Here is a 20,775-nt window from a genome sequence, read left to right as displayed (position 1 = left end):
CACAAGTTGCTATAAGCTGCAGTCGTTTCTGGTGTTAAAACCAGTCAATCAAGAGTGACTGCCGCTGACCACATAGCGCTGCAGAACCCCCTGTGACCTGGATGGGATTTAACTATTCACGCATGGGTGGAGTCGTCCGACTTTCAAAGTCAATATAAACCTCCGTACATCGACTCTAGCGTAAACATACAAGTATCTGTGACCGCACTCAACACATCGACCACTATATAGGATCAATACAACGGAATTCTGCACCTTCCCATTAACGAAAAATGGATGTTTACTAAAAAATATTCCAAAAACATTGGAATAACAGATTACACTCCTCATACCTAGACCTCATACCCAGGTAGCAGCACATCAAACCTGCCAACAGATTGTCTTCCATTTCAGGGCATCTTCAAGGAATGTATATAAAGACGTTATTCACACAGTGCAGATTTGTATATTTTTAAGCCAAAGCCAGCAACAGAACCTAAACAGAAGAAATATATAAAGAAAGGTTTTAAAGTGTCTTCTTTCCTGGATCCAATTCTAGTTTTGGTTTTAAAAAAAAACAAAAGCATGCAAAATCTGCATCAAATCTGCGCTGTGTGAACAAGGCCATATAGTGAGGAAATGCATCAGGGACGGAGCTTATATCGACAGGTAGGTAGCACACATTACCATTACTCCAGTATACCGCTATATAGAATCACATTACCATTACTCCAGTATACCGCTATATAGAATCACATTACCATTACTCCAGTATACCGCTATATAGAATCACATTACCATTACTCCAGTATACCGCTATATAGAATCACATTACCATTACTCCAGTATACCGCTATATAGAATCACATTACCATTACTCCAGTATACCGCTATATAGAATCACATTACCATTACTCCAGTATACCGCTATATAGAATCACATTACCATTACTCCAGTATACCGCTATATAGAATCACATTACCATTACTCCAGTATACCGCTATATAGAATCACATTACCATTACTCCAGTATACCGCTATATAGAATCACATTACCATTACTCCAGTATACCGCTATATAGAATCACATTACCATTACTCCAGTATACCGCTATATAGAATCACATTACCATTACTCCAGTATACCGCTATATAGAATCACATTACCACATATCCAGTATACCTCTATATAGAATCACATAACTATTCTCCAGTATAACTCTATATAGTCTCACATTACCATATATCCAGTATATCTCTATATAGAATCACATTACCATTACTCCAGTATACCTCTATGTAGTCTCACATTACCATTACTCCAGTATACCGCTATATAGAATCACATTACCATTACTCCAGTATACCGCTATATAGAATCACATTACCACATATCATGTATACCTCTATATAGAATCACATAACTATTCTCCAGTATAACTCTATATAGTCTCACATTACCATATATCCAGTATATCTCTATATAGAATCACATTACCATTACTCCAGTATACCTCTATATAGTCTCACATTACCATTCTATCCAGTATACCTCTATGTAGTCTCACATTACCATTACTCCAGTATACCTCTATATAGAATCACATTACCATTACTCCATTATACCGCTATATAGAGTCACATTACCATTACTCCATTATACCTCTATATAGTCTCACATTACCATTACCCCAGTATATCTCTATATAGAATCACATTACCATTATATCCAGTATACCTCTATATAGTCTCACATTACCATTACCCCAGTATATCTCTATATAGATTCACATTACCATTATATCCAGTATACCTCTATATAGTCTCACATTACCATATATCCAGTATACCTCTATATAGTCTCACGTTACCATTACTCCAGTATACCTCTATATAGTCTCACATTACCATATATCCAGTATACCTCTACATAAAATCACATTACCATATACCCAGTATACCTCTATATAGGCTTACATTATCATATATACAGTATATAGGCTCACATTACCACATAGCCATTATAGCACCATAAAACCTCATGTTAACCTCGGAGTACACCAGTGTCACCATAAAGCCAGTGTTTGGTCTGATTCATTCGAAACCAGACAAACCGGACGGCACAATTTCACCTATAGCACCCATATTCCCATGACTTCGGTTAGGGTAGTGGTATGTAGCTGGCCACAGGACTTAGATGCCTCTAGCTGGTTCGGGGATTTATTCTCTGATAACGACTAGTAGGAGGGGAATCAGACTAATCGGGAGAAGTTGAAGGTACAGTTGCTATGGGCAAAGACATAAGGAAAAGGTCTCTTAATGTTTCGAGAATAATAAAGCGAAGAGATGAGGAACAGAAGCGATGTCACAATGTCCATGGGAGACAGGCTGATACAGATATACGGTATCAGGTGAGAGGTAAGTGTCGTCGGGGAGCCAAGGTCTGGAGACCAAGTTCAAGTGGAGCCAAGTTTGCAGTACTGTAGGGAGTTTTACAGATGAGCCAAAATTACGGTGACAATGATCTAGCAGAATCGGGTATGCGGTAAAGTACAAGGCAGTAAAGAGAAGTCAAACAATCTAGGTCAATATCAGTAGTTCAGGATAATAATAACAAAGCAGAGGAACAGCAGGCCAAATTTGGGTATTAGCACCTATAACTGGCAATGAGGCCAGTGTGTTGCCATTTGAAATTTGGCGTCTTTAATTGTGATTGTCTGGGTGCTCTGCCAGTCCTGCCGCAGCTGGCAGGACGAAACAGTGCTGGATTACGATGGGATAAGTGCATTACAACCAGCGTACCTCCATATAACCTTATGCCTCCGTTTGTTTCACAAAACTAGTATACCTCCAAATAACATACACAGAGCCATAATATAAAAAAACAATACCCTCTAGGACGTTTTATTGTGTGCCAACATTGACTCAAAGTGGATTTAAAGGCCCATGCAAACAGCAGAGCCGGGTGCAGAAAACCTGTACGGTGACACACGGAGGTCATACAGTGGGGCCTTCGTGTTCTACAGTATGGCGCCTCTGAATGCCACCATAACACAGGAAATTCTCCCCTAGGAGCATTACTTCATGATACTACATTCAATGGATCAGACGCGTTATCACTGTAGAAATCCGTCAGAAGAAGAAAACCTCCATATGACTCCGTATAAAGTATAACGGGCATTTACACTTGTATAAGTGCCATATTACGGGGGGGGGGGGGGTTTGGCACTGATCATCAAAACACGTTTCTTTATGTTTCAATATTTTTTTTTTAACAAATTGATATAGTATATACATTCATTCCAATTATTAAACAATATATTTGGATGCATAATGTTTCACTCCTTCACGTCAGTATTTAGTAGAACAATGTTGGCAGAAATTCAGTCTGTATGGATAAGTGTCTTTGCATGTCTGTATGGTTAGGGTATGTTCATACAGAGTGTTTTCGGCCATTTTTCGGGCCGTAAACGCACGAAAAATGGCAGAAAAATCGGAAGCAGAACGCCTCAAACATCTGCCCATTTATTTCAATAATGGGCCGTTTTTTTTACACGGCTGTTTTGAAAAACGGACGCGTAAAAAAACAGCCGCGAAAAGAAAGTGCAGGACACTTCTTGTGACATTTTTGGAGCTGTTTTTCATTGACTCTATAGAAAACAACTCCAAAAACGGGCGTAAAAAACACAACAAAAATCGCGAGTGACTTAAAAAACATCTGAAAATCAAGAGCTGTTTTCCCTTGAAAACAGCGCTGTATTTTCAGACGTTTTTTGCTAAGCGTGTGAACATAGCCTTAGGCTTCCCATATGTGGACACTGGAATTTTCCCCATTCTTTAAAAAACTATTCTCACTTTGTCAATTTGCATTGAAACCATGGAGGAACAGTACACCCTCAAGTTCTGTGTTGTACTAAGGTCTGGACATTGGTTAAATGTTTGGGTTTGTTTCCTTTCTGGAAAATAAATCTTCTCTGAAGTTGCAGTTCTCATGCAGACTGCAGCAGGTTTTCTTCCAGGATTTTCCTGTATTGCTGCAATAATTTATTGAATTTGCCTCTTCGTCACAAGACTTCCGGGGCAGAGTAGCGTCTTTACAACATAATCTTCTTGAAGGCCAGGATCACATATACAGTTTTTGGTTTAGTTTCAAACACAGGAGTGGACGCAAAAGAATGGAAATTCATCAGTCTTTTCTTTATACCTTTCCTTTCTTTTGGATCCACTTCTGGCTTTGGCTCAAAAAACGGTGTCAAAAACTGCATCAAAACTGTGTGTGCGATCCTGGCCTTATGCTTGTGGCTGATTGTGCACATTGTTTGACAAACGGCAAGCCTATTCTTTTTTTGTATGTGTGTGTGCTCATTAGAGGTTCATTTGTGAGGCTAAGGAGCTCAGTTTTGGACCCATCAGACCATGGAACACTTCCCGATTTAATTTCAGTGTGTTTCACTTTATCAGAGCCGTCATATGAGGTTTTTCTTTAACACATGGGCAATAGTTTTATGTGTAGTCTCTCACATTTCACAATTCAGCCACAGAAGCCTGTAATTCCTTTTGAACTCCTTAGGGCTTCTTCACATGGCGGATTTTGCTTCCGCAATATCCGCAGCAGAACTATTCCTCCCTCCCATTGAATCCGCCCGAAGATCTAGCAGGACGCTTCTTTTTCCCCACTAGCTGGAATAATAATTTTGTCATAATCCGCCTGCAATATTCCTCCGTGTGAAGATACCCTTAGGCCCCATGCACACAACCGTGGCTGTAATCACAGCCCACGATTGCGGGCACGGCCACCCGCATTTTCGGGCCATGCTCCCATACAAAGTATAGGAGCACGGCCCGTAAAATACGAAAAATAGGACATGCTCCATAATTCCCGGCACAGTTTTGCAGTACGGCACAGACACCCATCCATAGCGCTATTGAAAGGTGTCGGCAACCAATAGAACCGAATGGGTCCGTAAAACTGTTTTACGGTTGTGTGCATGGGGCCTTACTCAGTGAACCCATGTGTTGTTGTTTAGTCTGCATGGTGTTGTTGGTATGTTTATACCTCAGTCACTTGAAATACCTTGGCCAGGCGTGTAGCTATAGAGGGTGCCAAGGTAGCAGCTGCAACTGGTGTCTAAATGGGTCTAAAGGCACCTCTGCCTTATAAAAATACACCAGTATTATTTATGGCACATCGTAGGTAGGGGCCCTGTAATAGACTTTGCATTGGGGCCCAGAGCTTCAAGTTACGCCTCTGACCTGGACAGCAAGTAAGTGATCTTGACATGGCCAATAATGTGACTTTTTAAAATCAAATGCCCTTTTCCATTGATAAATAATTGAAAAGTTTTCAATTATTTTGTTTAATACTTATAATGACTGTAGATCACATTGTAGCGGTTTTATGTAAAACAATTTGTCATTTAGGTTCTGTTTGTTTGCATTGTACTTTGGACGCATGTGACGGCAAATACTCCTGACAAAAGCCTCTGACGTATGCCATTGTATAGGCACATGTTACTCATTGACTTTTTTTTGCAGGATGCCTCTGTATTGAATAGCGTAGCTGAGTACCATTTAAAAAAGTATGCCGATCCATACTGCCCCAAGGCATGCCAAAAAGACACTCCTTGGGCGCAGATCAGGTCAATGTGACCCAATGGACTGGCTCTGCGTAAACTTTGGGAGCATTTCCTGGCGCCAACGTCAAACGACGTAGTGTGAAATGAGGGGAACTGTTCCTCTGAAACGTACTTAGATTTAGTTGATGACCGATTATATAACATATAGAAAAAACCCATCGTTGTTTTTCTGAACCGCGTCGCTCGACTCACCACACGTTTCAGCTGGTCTGTTTTTGCAGAACAAAAAATATTCAAGTGTTTTTACTTACATGAAACTAATAATTTCAAGAACAGAAAAAAAAAGCATGAAGCGGTGATGTATAAAACACATGTTCTTAGATAGACAAATAGATCGAGCCCCGTGCAAAAGTGAAACGCGCAACATCTGCAGACAGCTCAGAAGACTTCCTGCCTCGACCACAGCTCCGCACCGCAAGACTGTCTATTGTGACACTCATATCACTAAGTTATGGTCATTACCTTTACTGACTCAGCACTGATAGAATGAAAAACATACATAATACTATAATACTAAATATAACATATACAAACATTATACTCCTGGTCCTATATCTTTTGGAAACTAGTTTGATCAACCTAAATAGTGACTTGACAACAATAACCCCTTAGTGACCAGCCTATTTTAGGCCCTAATGACCAAGCAATTTTTTATTTTTTTTCGTTTTTCCATCGTCGCATTCAAAGAGCTATAACTTTTTTATTTTTCCGTCGACGTAGCTGTATGAGGACTTTTTTTTGCGGTATTAGTTTTACTTTTTAATGGCAACATTTTCGGGTACATATAATTTTTTTATTAACTTTTATTAACTTTTCTTTGGGAGGAAAAGAAAAAAAACTGAAATTCCACTTTTGTTGTATGCGTTTTAAATTCACGCTGTTTACTGTGAGGCGTAAATAACATGTTACCTTTATTTTATGGGTCGGTACGATTACGACGATACCACATATGTATAGGTTTTTTTTTATGTTTTACGACTTTTGCACAATAAAACCACTTTTGAACTAAAATTGTTTCTGCATCGTCGCTTTCCGTCAATGTAGTAATATGAGGGCTTGTTTTTCGCGGGACAAGACGTAGTTTGTATTGGTACTGTTTTGGGGTACATGGGACTTATTGATTAACTTTTAGTATGACTTTTTGGGGGGCAAAAAATGGAAAAAATTTTTTTTATGGCCTTCACCTTGCAATATAAAATTACATGTTAACTTTATTGTTTGGGTCATTGAGGTCGCGTCGATACCATATATGTGTACTTTTATTTCTTTTTTACACTTTTACTAAATAAAACCACTTAAATTATGAAAAAAATGTTGTTTTTTTTTGTTTTTTTACTGTAATCTTTTGTTAATAATGTTTATTTCACATTAATTACTTCTTTTTTTCAGTCCCACTACAGGACCTCACTGTGCGATCTTTAGATCGCTGCTATAATGCTTTGGTATACTTAGTATACCAAAGCATTATTGCCTGTCAGTGTAAAACTGACAGGCAATCTATTAGGCCAAGCCTCTGGCACGGCCTAATAGGCATATAGCCAGGGCAGACCTGGGGGCCTTTATTAAGCCCCTGGCTGCCATGACACCCCATCAGAGGACCGCGATCGCATTTGCGGGCCGCCGATGTGTGAGAGAGGCAGCTCCCTCTCTTTGTAAATTAATTAAATGCCGCAGTTGCTATTGACCGCGGCATTTAAATGGACGCGATCGAAGTAAACTAAGTAAAAAGGCCTAGGGCCCCTTAGTGACCACCGTGAAAAGGCGTATTGGTGGTCACTAAGGGGTTAAATATTCATTGGCTTGTTTGCGGTTCCCTGCAACTTTTACCGAATATATTTATTTTGTGTTTTACATATAGTCAGTTTTTACTATGGTTTTTAAAACATAACAGAAGTAAAGTAACAGCATAATGGTACGTAACAGTTTTTCGTATGATAAGAACATGAGGAGCATAGTATACGGTCAGGTTATACAATAATAGTATACAATAAGGTAATACAATAATAGCGATGTGAATAAACAGGTATAAAAATGAATAGTTACTCGGTTATTACATAAAAAGTAATTGCAGTGCACAAGATTACGCGTTTCGAGCCTGAACAAGGGCTCTTCATCAGATACAAACACAGTGTATGCAATAAAACTCTTTTATACATGAATAGAAAAGAGACTTTGCATTTTCCCTGAGGAACGGCGCCAGAGGGAGTCTCAGAGTAACTAAAAATTTGTATACCTGTTTATTACTATTGAATTACCGGCTTCCTTCGAGAGACCCGGGAACGACTCAAGGCTGACAGTTCCGTGGATGGGACACATTGACTATAACACGCGTTGAGTGGTTGTGCTTCACTACACAACTAAAAAAGGTGAGAATAACTACAAACAACCCCTCCCCCCAAATAACCTAAGGTCCCCACACATGAAGCGTTTCCCTTTATTTTTTGCCCCTTATTCAACACAATAATATCGATGTGGCAGAGTCACTCCGCCATGTACTAAGGGGCTTGTATGCACTGATAAGTCAGAGGGTACCCTGAACTGGAACCTGCATAGAAATAGAAGCATAAAGTCGTGAAAAAACTAAAATCATGGAGGTAGATAGAAGAGGTCCATCATCAGTCAGGGTTCTTGGGTTGGATTTCTATTCTACACACTAATGGCTTTTAGTCAAAACTATGGCCAGAGTCAGACTGGCCCACCAGAGGATCACAATAATGGACCTTAAGGCCGTGTTCACACGGGGCGGATACGCTGTGTAAAAGTACGCAGCGATTCTGCCTTGTGCGCCGCAGGGAATTCCGGGTGAAAAAAGAGCACCAAACTGTGGTGCCGTTTTACGCCCGGAATGTCCGTTGCGGAAAACTGCTGCATTAATCATCCACTTCATCCCAGGAGACAGCTGCAGCCTGTGATTGGCTGCAGCGGCGGTCACACGGGATAAAGCGTCATCCCAGGAGGCCGGCTTCGAGGAAAAAACACAGACTCCTAGGTAAGTATAGTGGGTTTTTTTTATTCAGAGATGCGATTTTTTGCGGCGGAATCGCAACAACTGCTATTTGTCGCAGGTTTCAATGGGGGAAACCCGCAGCAAATACAATTTGCATGCTGGAGAATGAAATTACGCACCGCAGGTCCATTTCTGAGCGATTTTTCCGTTAAGTATTTACGCAGCGTGTGGATGAGATTTGTTTTATCTCATCCACTTTACTGCTGCTGTATTTGCTGTATTTTTTCCTATTTCTTATGGGATGATCACAAATAACCTATTCGACCTTATTGATGTCCTGTGTGTACAATGATAAAAACAGGGACTATGATGAAATGAAACGTGGACATGTACGTGTCCTATATAGATGGAGGGTGGACCCTCAGAATAATCTCCGGTGGACCCAAGGAACTCCAGTCCGATGCTGGCAATGGCCAATGAAGTACACCAGATAGATAACGCAACCAAATTATATTAATACAGTAATAATAATACAGAAGGTGAAAAAAGCCTAAATTCAATGTAGGGGCACAAAGTTTACATAGATATGCTTTCAATAGTTAGTACTGTAGAAAGGATGAGAATGGAAGGTTGTAGTCATCTCCTGAAGAAGTAATAGTACCTGGATTGGGTTGGCTGGTCACTAGATTGTCCTGGTACCAGTCCTGACGACTGCCCCACGCTGCGTTCTGTATGTTCAGCATTCTGATCTTCTGATCAGTGCCATCAGCCCCCATGGACCAACCAGCAGTGATTGGAGCAGGAGAGCTTATGGTAGATCAGCAGCACATTCTGTTTTAGGGTCTTCTGACTCAATCTGGAAGAGAACAAAATGGCGGATGTTGTTCAGTCTCGACTTTCCCATTGCTGCCATAAACCTTCAATTTCAACACGGAAAACAATTGCTATTTGTATAGGGTGACTACATTTACATACTCAGAACTCTGTATACATATATCTCATCCACGGACGCTAACTATGAGCACATTTATAAATTTCTTGAGAACCCCTTTAAATATTTTATGGCATTCAGTGGTGTCCAAATAACAGCACTGTGGCTGGCTTATATGGGGGCATCATGGCTGGCTTTTATCAGGGTCCTGTGAGTGGCTCTTAAAGGGGCAGTTCAGTTTCCTGTTATTGTAATGGAGGCCCAGTGTGTGTCTCTTATATGGGCACTAGGCCCCCGTTATGGACACAATGTGGCTGTCATTATGTTATTTTTTGATGCCACTATGGCTGTCTCTTATATGGCACTATGGCTGTCTCTTAGGTTGTCACTGTGGTTGTATCTTATGCTGGCACTTTGGGTGTCCCTTTTTGACGTACAAAAATATTTTTTGCTTAAAAATCTGTATCAAAACCTTTTGTTTTGTTCCATTCAGAATTTTGGCTAATAATTAAAACGCCACGAAAATGAAAAGTGTTCACATCACCGTCTGTGTTCGACTCGGCTATTGGTTCCATCAAGAATAACGGAACCCTGTCACAACGGTGACAGGTGGAAACCATTAGCTAGGTTTCCATCACCATTGATATCAATGGTGAGAAAAACGGAAGCTTAGGTTTCCGTTTGCATTTCCGTTGAGGGGTTAACAAGACGGAAACCTCAGATGGAACAATGGAAAGGCAACGGTTATGTGAACAGGCTCTTAAAGAGGCTCTGTCACCAGATTTTGCAACCCCTATCTGCTATTGCAGCAGATCGGCGCTGCAATGTAGATAAGAGTAACGTTTTGTTTTTTTTAAAACGAGCATTTTTGGCCAAGTTATGACCATTTTTATATTTATGTAAATGAGGCTTTCTAAAGTACAACTGGGCGTGTTTAAAGTTAAAGTACAACTGGGCGTGTATTGTGTGCGTACATCGGGGCGTGTTTACTACTTTTACTAGCTGGGCGTTGTGTATAGAAGTATCATCCACTTCTCTTCAGAACGCCCAGCTTCTGGCAGTGCAGACACAGCGTGTTCTCGAGAGATCACGCTGTGACGTCACTCACTTCCTGCCCCAGGTCCTGCATCGTGTCGGACGAGCGAGGACACATCGGCACCAGAGGATACAGTTGATTCTGCAGCAGCATCAGCGTTTGCAGGTAAGTAGCTACATCGACTTACCTGCAAACGCCGATGCTGCTGCAGAATCAAATGTAGCCTCTGGTGCCGATGTGTCCTCGCTCGTCCGACACGATGCAGGACCTGGGGCAGGAAGTGAGTGACATCACAGCGTGATCTCTCGAGAACACGCTGTGAGTCTGCACTGCCAGAAGCTGGGTGTTGTGGAGAGAAGTGGATGATACTTCTCGTCACAACGCCCAGCTAGTAAAAGAAGTAAAAACGCCCCGATGTAACGCACATAATACACGCCCACTTGGACTTTAACTTTAAACACGCCCAGTTGTACTTTAGAAAGCCTCATTTACATAAATATAAAAATGGTCATAACTTGGCCAAAAAGGCTCGTTTTAAAAAAAACAAAACGTTACTCTTATCTACATTGCAGCGCCGATCTGCTGCAATAGGAGATAGGGGTTGCAAAATCTGGTGACAGAGCCTCTTTAAGGGGGCTCTCCACATTGGACAATCCCTACTTGTTAGAAGGGTCCTTTGACAATAAGCTGATCACAATGTGTTCTCCTACTGGGACCCCCAGCAATCTGATGTAATCTGTGGGAAGTGGCGGTAATTGTTCAATTTCCCTGCAGCGCCCCCACAGGGAAAATAAGCATTACACAGTGTTTATGTTCATTGTGCTCGGAGGTGCTCAGTCCTCTAGAGTGGGAGACACCTATTCTAGCTGTTCTCCGCTCTGACTGATAGAAACGGTTACCCCATTCAAGACTTTAATCTATCAGGGCCAATTATGACATATCCACAAAATACGCCATAAATGTCAGATAGATGTAGGACCCAAATCTGGGACCCGCACTTATCTCTAGAACGGGGCCCCCTCAACCCCGTTCTACCTCCCTGTGTTCCGGCTGACACGTGTGATTCCCAACCATCAAGACGAAAACAGAGTAGCTCGCATGCTACGCTGTTTCTGTAACTGCCATTCACTACTATGGGACTCAGCGAGCTACCCTGTTTTGTTCTTCAATTCTGCTAGTCTGCTAATCCATTGAATTCTGTATTGGTTTTGCCATTACAACCTCTTGTATCAGAGCGTTTCAAAGTTTAACACTCTTACTGTAGAGAATCCTTTCCTATACTGATGATGAAAGTGTCTTTCCTCCACGTATAAATGGTGTATTTTGACATCTCATTACAGTAAAGAGTTAGATTTGCAAAGACCCGAATCTGACAAACTTAAACGCCATCTTGTCAGCCAGGTAGGAGAATCATTTACATATAGATGTTTTTGTAATGGACCTCAATGGAATAGGGATTTTTGGGGGCTTTTTAGATTCCGAACTGATGGTGTCCTGCAGTGTTATTAGTCACCGGAAGGACGGGTTCACACAAGGACATCATTGAGTACAATCGAGGGAACAAACACTGCGTTTAAAACATGCAATTTATTTTTCCGTACAGTGGGATCGTAATCATTTTCCTTTGTAAATAGATTTTTATCGGGCAACACGAGACATACTAACAAATGCACAAAAAGTCACAAAAACAAGATACAGGATATCACACATGACAATGCGCTGACAAAATGTATCAGTGTTGCTGGGATAAACCAATCAGATTACTGCTTGAATTCAAATTTTAACTGGTATCTGGTTGCTAGGGGCAACACTGGCACTTTTTCATTGCACATATCCCATACGTATAAGGGGCCCACGTGAACTGTTAAATTATGGGAAATGCAATTTTGAAATTCACATTGACTCAGAAATCGACCAATAAGATCTTTAATATAAAGCTACAAAATTATCTAAAAATAGATGATTTCCCAATTTAAAGAAAATCCATTAAAGAGGAAGGAGACTCTTTAGTGGGTACATATAATCAGAGAGCCATGTGACTAGACACTTAAAGAGCTTATCCCGTTTCAGAAAATCAATATTATTTTTTTGTACATTTTTTCAATATACTTTCTGTATTAATTCCTCGTGGTTTTCAAGATCTCTGCTTGCATTTTTCTAAATGAACATTCATTGTTTGCTTCCAGCGGATAAAGTTTTGTCCATGGTGATGTGAATGTGATGGGCACACAGCTGCACGGCTTGTTACATGGTCATGTGATGGACACACCGGTGCACGGCTCGTTAAATGGTCATGTCATGAACACACAGGTGCTGGGATCACTACAGGTTCATGTGGTGTACACACAGGTACACGGCTTGTTACATGGTCATGTGATGAACACACAGGTGCTGGGATCGCTACAGGTTCATGTGGTGTACACACAGGTGCACGGCTCGTTACATGGTCATGTGATGAACACACAGGTGCTGGGATCGCTACAGGTTCATGTGGTGTACACACAGGTGCACGGCTTGTTACATGGTCATGTGATGAGCACACAGGTGCTGGGATCGCTACAGGTTCATGTGGTGTACACACAGGTGCACGGCTTGTTACATGGTCATGTGATGAGCACACAGGTGCTGGGATCGCTACAGGTTCATGTGGTGTACACACAGGTGCACGGCTCGTTACATGGTCATGTGATGAACACACAGGTGCTGGGATCGCTACAGGGTCATGTGATGGACACACAGGTGCACGGCTCGTTACATGGTCATGTGATGAACACAGGTGCTGGGATCGTTACAAGGTCATGTGATGTACACACAGCTGCTGGGATCGTTACAGGGTCATGTGATGGACACACAGCTGCTGGGATCGTTACAAGGTCATGTGATGGACACAGTTCTGATACGCATATTGTAACTGTAATGAGCCGTACACCTGTGTGCATCACATGACAATGTAACTAGCCCAGCACCTGTGCATCCATCACATGACCATGTAACAGGCCCAGCACCTGTGTATCCATCGCATGACGATGTAACTAGCCCAGCACCTGTGTATCCATCACATGACCATGTAACAGGCCCAGCACCTGTGTATCCATCGCATGACGATGTAACTAGCCCAGCACCTGTGTGTCCATTTCATGACCATATAACGATCCCAGCACCTGTGTATCCATCGCATGACCATGTAATGAGCCCAGCACCTGTGTGTCCATTTCATGACCATATAACGATCCCAGCACCTGTGTGTCCATCACATGACCATGTAATGAGCCCAGCACCTGTGTGTCCATTTCATGATCATATAACGATCCCAGCACCTGTGTGTCCATCACATGACCCTGTAACGATCCCAGCACCTGTGTATCCATCACATGACCATGGACAGAATTTTATCCACTGGAAGTAAACAATGAATGTTCCTACTGAATAACAACAAGCAGAGATCTTGAAAATCGTGAGGAATTAATACAGAAAATATATTGGAAAATTGTATAACTTTTAATTACACAAAAAAATAACATTCATTTGCTGAAACCGGACAATTCCTTTAACCAAGCAACCGGGAGACAGGGAAGTTCTTCAGTCTGTGCTATGAGTGTCCAGAACTCATGCCAAGATCAGATAATCCTCAATGTGTAATTCTAATGAACTTCTCAAACATATGCAGCAATTCCTGTATCACATCCACATAAAACAGGACCTTGGCTGAGAGCACAAACCGGTGATCAACCCGACAGACCGAAGACGTGCAAGCTACTTATCCAATATGACAGGCCCAGAATGATTATGCAATCACTGTCACTGAGAGGAATAGACAGGGATTGACACAGTCCTTTATATCTTGTGCGTGTGGCGTGAGCACAAATACTGTATTTTTTGGACTATAAGACACCTTGGATCACAAGAGGCATTCAAGTTTAGATGGAGGAAAATAAAAAAAAATGCCCCCTGTTTCATACAAGCGGAAACAACGATTCTAAAATAATTGCTTTCAGGTAAGAAGTTGGCGAAAAATCTATTCATCGCTCTTTGTATCCAATAGTTATTATTGGACATATTGTATGACAGAAGATTGGGGTCCTCTGGGATTCAGTACTGAACATGTTCGGCTGCTGCTTCACCAAAAATTATTATGGGTACTTTAAGGGCATGTTCACACGGCATATTTTCAGGCGTATTACGCTTCGAGATACACTTGAAATACACCTGAAAAAAGCTTTCCATTTATTTAAAAAGGAAATACGCTATGCGTATGAGGCCTATGTTTATGCTGCTGAATTAAAAAACGCTTCATAAAAATGGGGTTCGCGACATGTCACTTCTTGAAGCGTTTCACAAGCTAATTTTTCCCATTGACACTACAAAAAACGCTTTGAAAATATGCCTCAAAATATGCTTCAAAAACACTTGCAAAAATAAAAAACGCTTTGACATTCCGCTCAAAATATGCCTGGATTCGGAAGATGTTTTCTCTTGAAATCAGCCTCGTATTTTTCAGCCTGAACATAGCCAACGTGAACACCACATGTGAAAGACCTAGGTTCTCAGCCTGTTGAACATGTGGTTACCACGTCTTTAGGGTGTATTCACATTATCCTCATATCTTACTATAGATAATCCTTTCCTGTCTTAGGGCGGATTTACACGAGCGTGTGCGTTTTGCGTGCGCAAAAGGCACGTGACAACTCCGTGTGTTGTGTTCATATGGATGCGCGGCTGCGTGCTTTTCGCGCAGCCGCCATCTTTATGACACTCTGTTTGGATGTTTGTAAACAGAAAACCTCACGGGTTGCACGGACGTATAGCACGTTCGTGTAAATCCGCCCTTACTAGGGGACATTCACATTGTCCTCATCCTATGCTTTTACTAGCTGATCCGAGCCATGGAGGTACTCTGATGTAATTTAGTTGAGAAGTTTAACTGCTCTTACTGTAGATAATCCTTTCCTACATCACTAGGGGGTATTCACATTGTCCTCATCCTATGCTTTTACTAGCTGATCCCAGCCTTGGAGGTTCCCTGGTGTAATTTATTTAAGTAAAGAAGTTTAACTGCTCTTACTGTAGATAATCCTTTCCTACATCACTAGGGGGTATTTACATTGTACTCATCCTATGCTTTTACTAGCTAAACATAGCTTTGGATTTACTTTGATGTCATTTATTTGAGTATAGGGTACAGGGCTGCTTCAAGGCACCTGTTCAGGAGCTAACTAGACTCATGCATAGTCAATGACTGTTTGGAGTAGGATGGACACACCATAATATGGATGTATATCAGGATCGGTGCACATCATGTTTTAGCCCTAAGTTTAGCGTGTACATCGAGAAAGCTCCTGACGTACACACTCAATGTGTCCATAGGGCTCCCCAGCCTGACGAAGGCCAAAAGTGTGTCATTTTTGCCTCTGCCGTGCTTCTATACATTGGTATAACTTTTTTTTTTGGAGGATGAAATAGTGTAATAGACTACGCTTTCCAAACGATGGATCCTACAGGAAAACATACCGTGCAGTATGCGTTTTAGCTTTAACATGGGAGCCTATGGGTGACGGATGTTACCGTATGACATATGTCATAGGTATACGTTTAACATTAGGTCATCAGCTTTTTAATAGCCTTTCATGATGTATATGTCAAACGGATACCATTGTAGTCTATGGGTGACGTATGCATTAAATGGATGCCTAATAGTTGCATCCGCCACCCATAGACTGTAATGGTATCCGTTTAATGTATATGTCAGGAACAGGGTGATGAGAGTTTATGACATATACGTTTAACGTTTACTATTACACTCTATGGTGACGAATGGCACTGTTAAGGCATTTGTCATAGCCTACGTTTTATGTATACATCAAGAGCTTTTTAGGGGCTAATATAAGTACAATACATTTAATATTTAGAAGAATTATTTTAGAATAAGACACAGACCTGTCTGACAACATCAGAACAAGGACACCCTCTGCCTACATAGGGATGGAGACAACTCTGGTTACCACCATGAAGTCAATGAGTTTGGACCATGGAACTAATGTCTAAGGCTTCGTTCACATCTGTGTCGGGACTCCGTACATAGGTTCTGTCTGAGCTTTCCTTCAGGGGAACCCATGAACGGAATCTAAACTGAAACAAACGTAAACCATAGGTTTCCGTTTGCATCACTATTGATTTCATTGGTGACGGATCCGGTGCAAATGTTTTCCATTTGTCACCGTTGTGTAAGGGTTCTGTTGTTTTAATGGAATCAATACCATAGTCGACTCCGCTATTCATTCCGTCAAAATGACAGAACCCTTACAGCAACGGTGACAAACGGAAACCATTTGCACCGGATCCGTTACCTTTGGAACCAATGGTGATACAAACGGAAACCTATGGTTTTCGTTTGTTTCAGTTTGGATTCCGTTCATGGGTTCCCCTGACGGAAAGGTCAGACAGAACCCATGAACGGAATCCCGACGCAGATATGTACGAAGCCTAACTTATTATTAACTACAAGATATGGAGTCGGTTCTATTGTCCCCCAATAAGTTAAAATTTGCAGATGGGTCTTCTTCTAAATCAATGTAACATAATTAGGATTAGCAGGTTACGAATGGATATTATATCTCTTAAAAGCAAACCTGATCGCCATGGTTCCGGCAGCTGAAACCATGGGAGCGGTGAGCGGTCTTAGGTTTGGCCTGTAGCGGCCACTACTGGGGAAATGTAGTATTACTGTACATGTCACTCATTTAAATAAATGGTTGACCATGTAATAAATGGGTCTTCCAGTAAGGAAACTACTCTTCACAGCATCCCTTTACTTTGGCTTTTAGACAGGGGTTCTGAGCATAACGTTTATATGCCCTCATAGGAGTTGTCCTTATCCCATAATATTGGACATATTCTCCATCACAAAGTTGTTTGACTCGAAACCCAAAAGACAATAGAAGTCAGATGCCAAAAATGTTCGTTTGTAGTTTGGCATAGAGATGTCTCCAACCATATCTCCAAGATGTTGTGAAACTACAACTCCCAGCCTGCGGCTGTCACAGCTTCCGTACAGAACAAAGCACTTGCTATCTTTACCTTATCCTCACACAGAAAACGTCCAGGCAAATAGCCCTCGGGATTTATTGTGTGTGTCTATTATACTGATGTTTACTGTGACTATAAACCACTTAATCCGCATGAACGGTTCCACGCAGCCTTGTTTTACCGATCCGTTTATGTTTCACATTAGGGAAACCTCTCAGTGGGAGATCATTAGTAACATTCATTTCATGGTGTCAGCGGCGCAAGAACATAAAACGGCTTATTTCTAGTAATATAATAATAAAACAGGTCAAAGATTTAAAAAAACGGCCTGCATATTAGACATATCTTTTGTTTTGGACAAACAACCGCCAATCTGCCAAAATTTTGATCATCGATTTGTATTCTTTTTTTCAGCAGGAAATCAGGCGATCGATTGATTAGGCATCTGACAGCCATTTTTACAGACCATACAATCTAAATTTACCAACAATACATTGTAACAAGACATGAGCGAAGCTTCGAGGAATTCTTTGCCGACAGGCAAATTCCCTATTACGGAGTTATATTTTCCCCTATATAAGACAAAAGAGGTTGAATACAGATCTGAATCAAGACATTTCAGTCTTCATTTCCTTTTATGCTGTAAAATACGGCTCCATAATAGTGAATTCGCCCATTGGCAGATTTGCTCATCTCTTATTGTGCATTCTCATTAATCCCAATTCCCCCATTTCTACCTATTTTTTTATACTAAATTGTTCATTGTTCACCCTCATACCTCCTGTATTCCAACATGATGAAATATTTGAAATTGAATATATAATAATTCTGCGTTTTCTAGACTATTTCTATATATATTGTCTATTTTTTGTATCTTACTGTCGGTCAACTGAGCTATCGTAGGGTTCTTAAGGGAAATGTCGCACGCTGCCATTGTAAAATCTATGGTATGATTTGGTTTGCATTTTTTTTTTATTATGTACCAAATATGTATACTGGGTGCATTTCTATGTCATGTTTGCTGTAACATCTTTTCTATGACCTATGCGATGACGAATTAATGTTGGTGCCATGATTTTGCGCCAAATTCATACTGTATATGTCTGTGTGCCATATCTCTGAATATGGTTTACCTCTGCTAGAAGCTGCGCCATTTTCACCAACACCAAACCGGATTTAAAGCGTCATGGTGTTCTACATGTGCCCCGCTATATGTAGCAGAGCTAAGCTTGTCCGACATATTTACATAGAACGGCAGGTAAATCTTATCTCACAAATTATGCAGCACTGAAACGTTAGCTAGCCTATGTAGCTCTACTACATCTGTATTAGTTGTGCTTTATCTATTAATACTAATAGAGCCCTATAGTAAAAATTACATTAATCAAGTACAATTATGTTTGTGTTTATACGCTCTGTGTTCTTCTACTGATACTAACGAGTGTATATTGCATAGCAATGTATGATATATTGATAATAATGCATTTTATGGTCATATTATATATAAGTATTTGGAATTGTGGGAGCAGAGTTTGGTAATGTGATACAGATGAGTTTGTCACAGTTCATTGTAATACTACTATGTGTTACCCATAGGACCGTACCTGACTTATTACAGTGCCGTAAGGAAATAGTTGACTAATTATAAATTCATATCTGACAAATTTGGATAGATAGATAGATAGATAGATAGATAGGATAGATAGATAGATAGATAGATAGATAGATAGATAGATAGATAGATAGATAGATAGATAGATAGATAGATAGATAGATAGATAGATAGATAGATAGATAGATAGATAGATAGATAGATAGATAGATAGATAGATAGATAGATAGATAGATAGATAGATAGATAGATAGATAGATAGATAGATAGATAGATAGATAGATAGATAGATAGATAGATAGATAGATAGATAGATAGATAGATAGATGATAGATAGATAGATAGATAGATAGATAGATAGATAGATAGATAGATAGATAGATAGATAGATAGATAGATAGATAGATAGATAGATAGATAGATAGATAGATAGATAGATAGATAAACCATATTCCTTAATTAAATGTGAGAACACAACCACGACTTCCTTCTAATGCCTGTAATCCACATATCAGTATAAAGTCTAGTAGAGCACTTTGCGTTACCTGCCTTATACAACTTGTCCGCTATGGTGAATCTCAGGCCACAGGAACATATTAACAGTAGCCTCTGGTCAATCAGACTGCAACCAGGCTCATCAAACAAAAACATCATGGCCACTGGCAGCCAACGATAATCACTTGTATTATTTCCATCCCTCTGTGCAGATCAGTAAGATCTCATGCCACCACAACAAATGGCCAATTACTGTATCAAGTGGGAACGAAACAGCTCCAAGCTCCCACAAAGTTCTGTAGTGTTCCTCACCGGCTCTAACCTCAAGGTCAGAAGGTGAAACAGCAAGTAACATATGTAACAATATATAAGATAAATACACATAATAGCCACTAATGGAGAAAGACCATTTAGGAAAATAGTTGACTGTTTCTTTTTATCCTAATTAAAAAGCAGAAGAGATATAATAATCCCAGTGCAATAATGAAAGAATAAATTGTATATATATATTAGAGAGATTCGATTTCTGCTGAATTTTTTTTAAATGTCATATATTCTAAGAACCTTAAAAAAATTTACATGTCCAGTAAAATGTTTACTTTAAAATTAAATACATACTAAATAATATCTATCTATCTATCTATCTATCTATCTATCTATCTATCTATCTATCTATCTATCTATCTATCTATCTATCTCATATCTATCCATCTATCTATCTATCATCTGTCTATCTATCTATCTATCTATCTATCTATCTATCTATCTATCTATCTATCTATCTATCTATCTATCTATCTATCTATCTCATATCTATCTATCTATCTATCTATCTATCTATCTATCTATCTATCTATCTATCTATCTATCTATCTATCTATCTATCTATCTATCTATCATCTGTCTATCTATCTATCTATCTATCTATCTATCTATCTATCTATCTATCTATCTATCTATCTATCTATCATCTATCTATCTATCTATCTATCTATCTATCTATCATCTATCTATCTATCTATCTATCTATCTATCTATCTATCTATCTATCTATCTATCTATCTATCATCTATCTATCTATCTATCTATCTATCTATCTATCTATCTATCTATCT

General features: G+C 40.0%; 1 protein-coding gene across 1 annotated transcript in view; it reads right to left on the bottom strand.

Annotated features, from left to right (window-relative positions):
- Positions 1-9,339, bottom strand: part of LOC142661550 (paired box protein Pax-6-like) — a 52,824-nt gene extending 43,485 nt beyond the window's left edge. The window contains exon 1 of the mRNA XM_075838969.1: positions 9,225-9,339. Coding sequence (XP_075695084.1) covers positions 9,225-9,339 — 115 coding nt within the window. The remainder of the gene's footprint in view (positions 1-9,224) is intronic.
- Between the last annotated feature and the right edge of the window lie 11,436 nt (positions 9,340-20,775).

This window comes from Rhinoderma darwinii, chromosome 10, assembly GCF_050947455.1.
Source record: "Rhinoderma darwinii isolate aRhiDar2 chromosome 10, aRhiDar2.hap1, whole genome shotgun sequence".
Classification (NCBI taxonomy): domain Eukaryota; kingdom Metazoa; phylum Chordata; class Amphibia; order Anura; family Rhinodermatidae; genus Rhinoderma; species Rhinoderma darwinii.
This window is presented reverse-complemented; position numbering and strand designations above follow the sequence as displayed.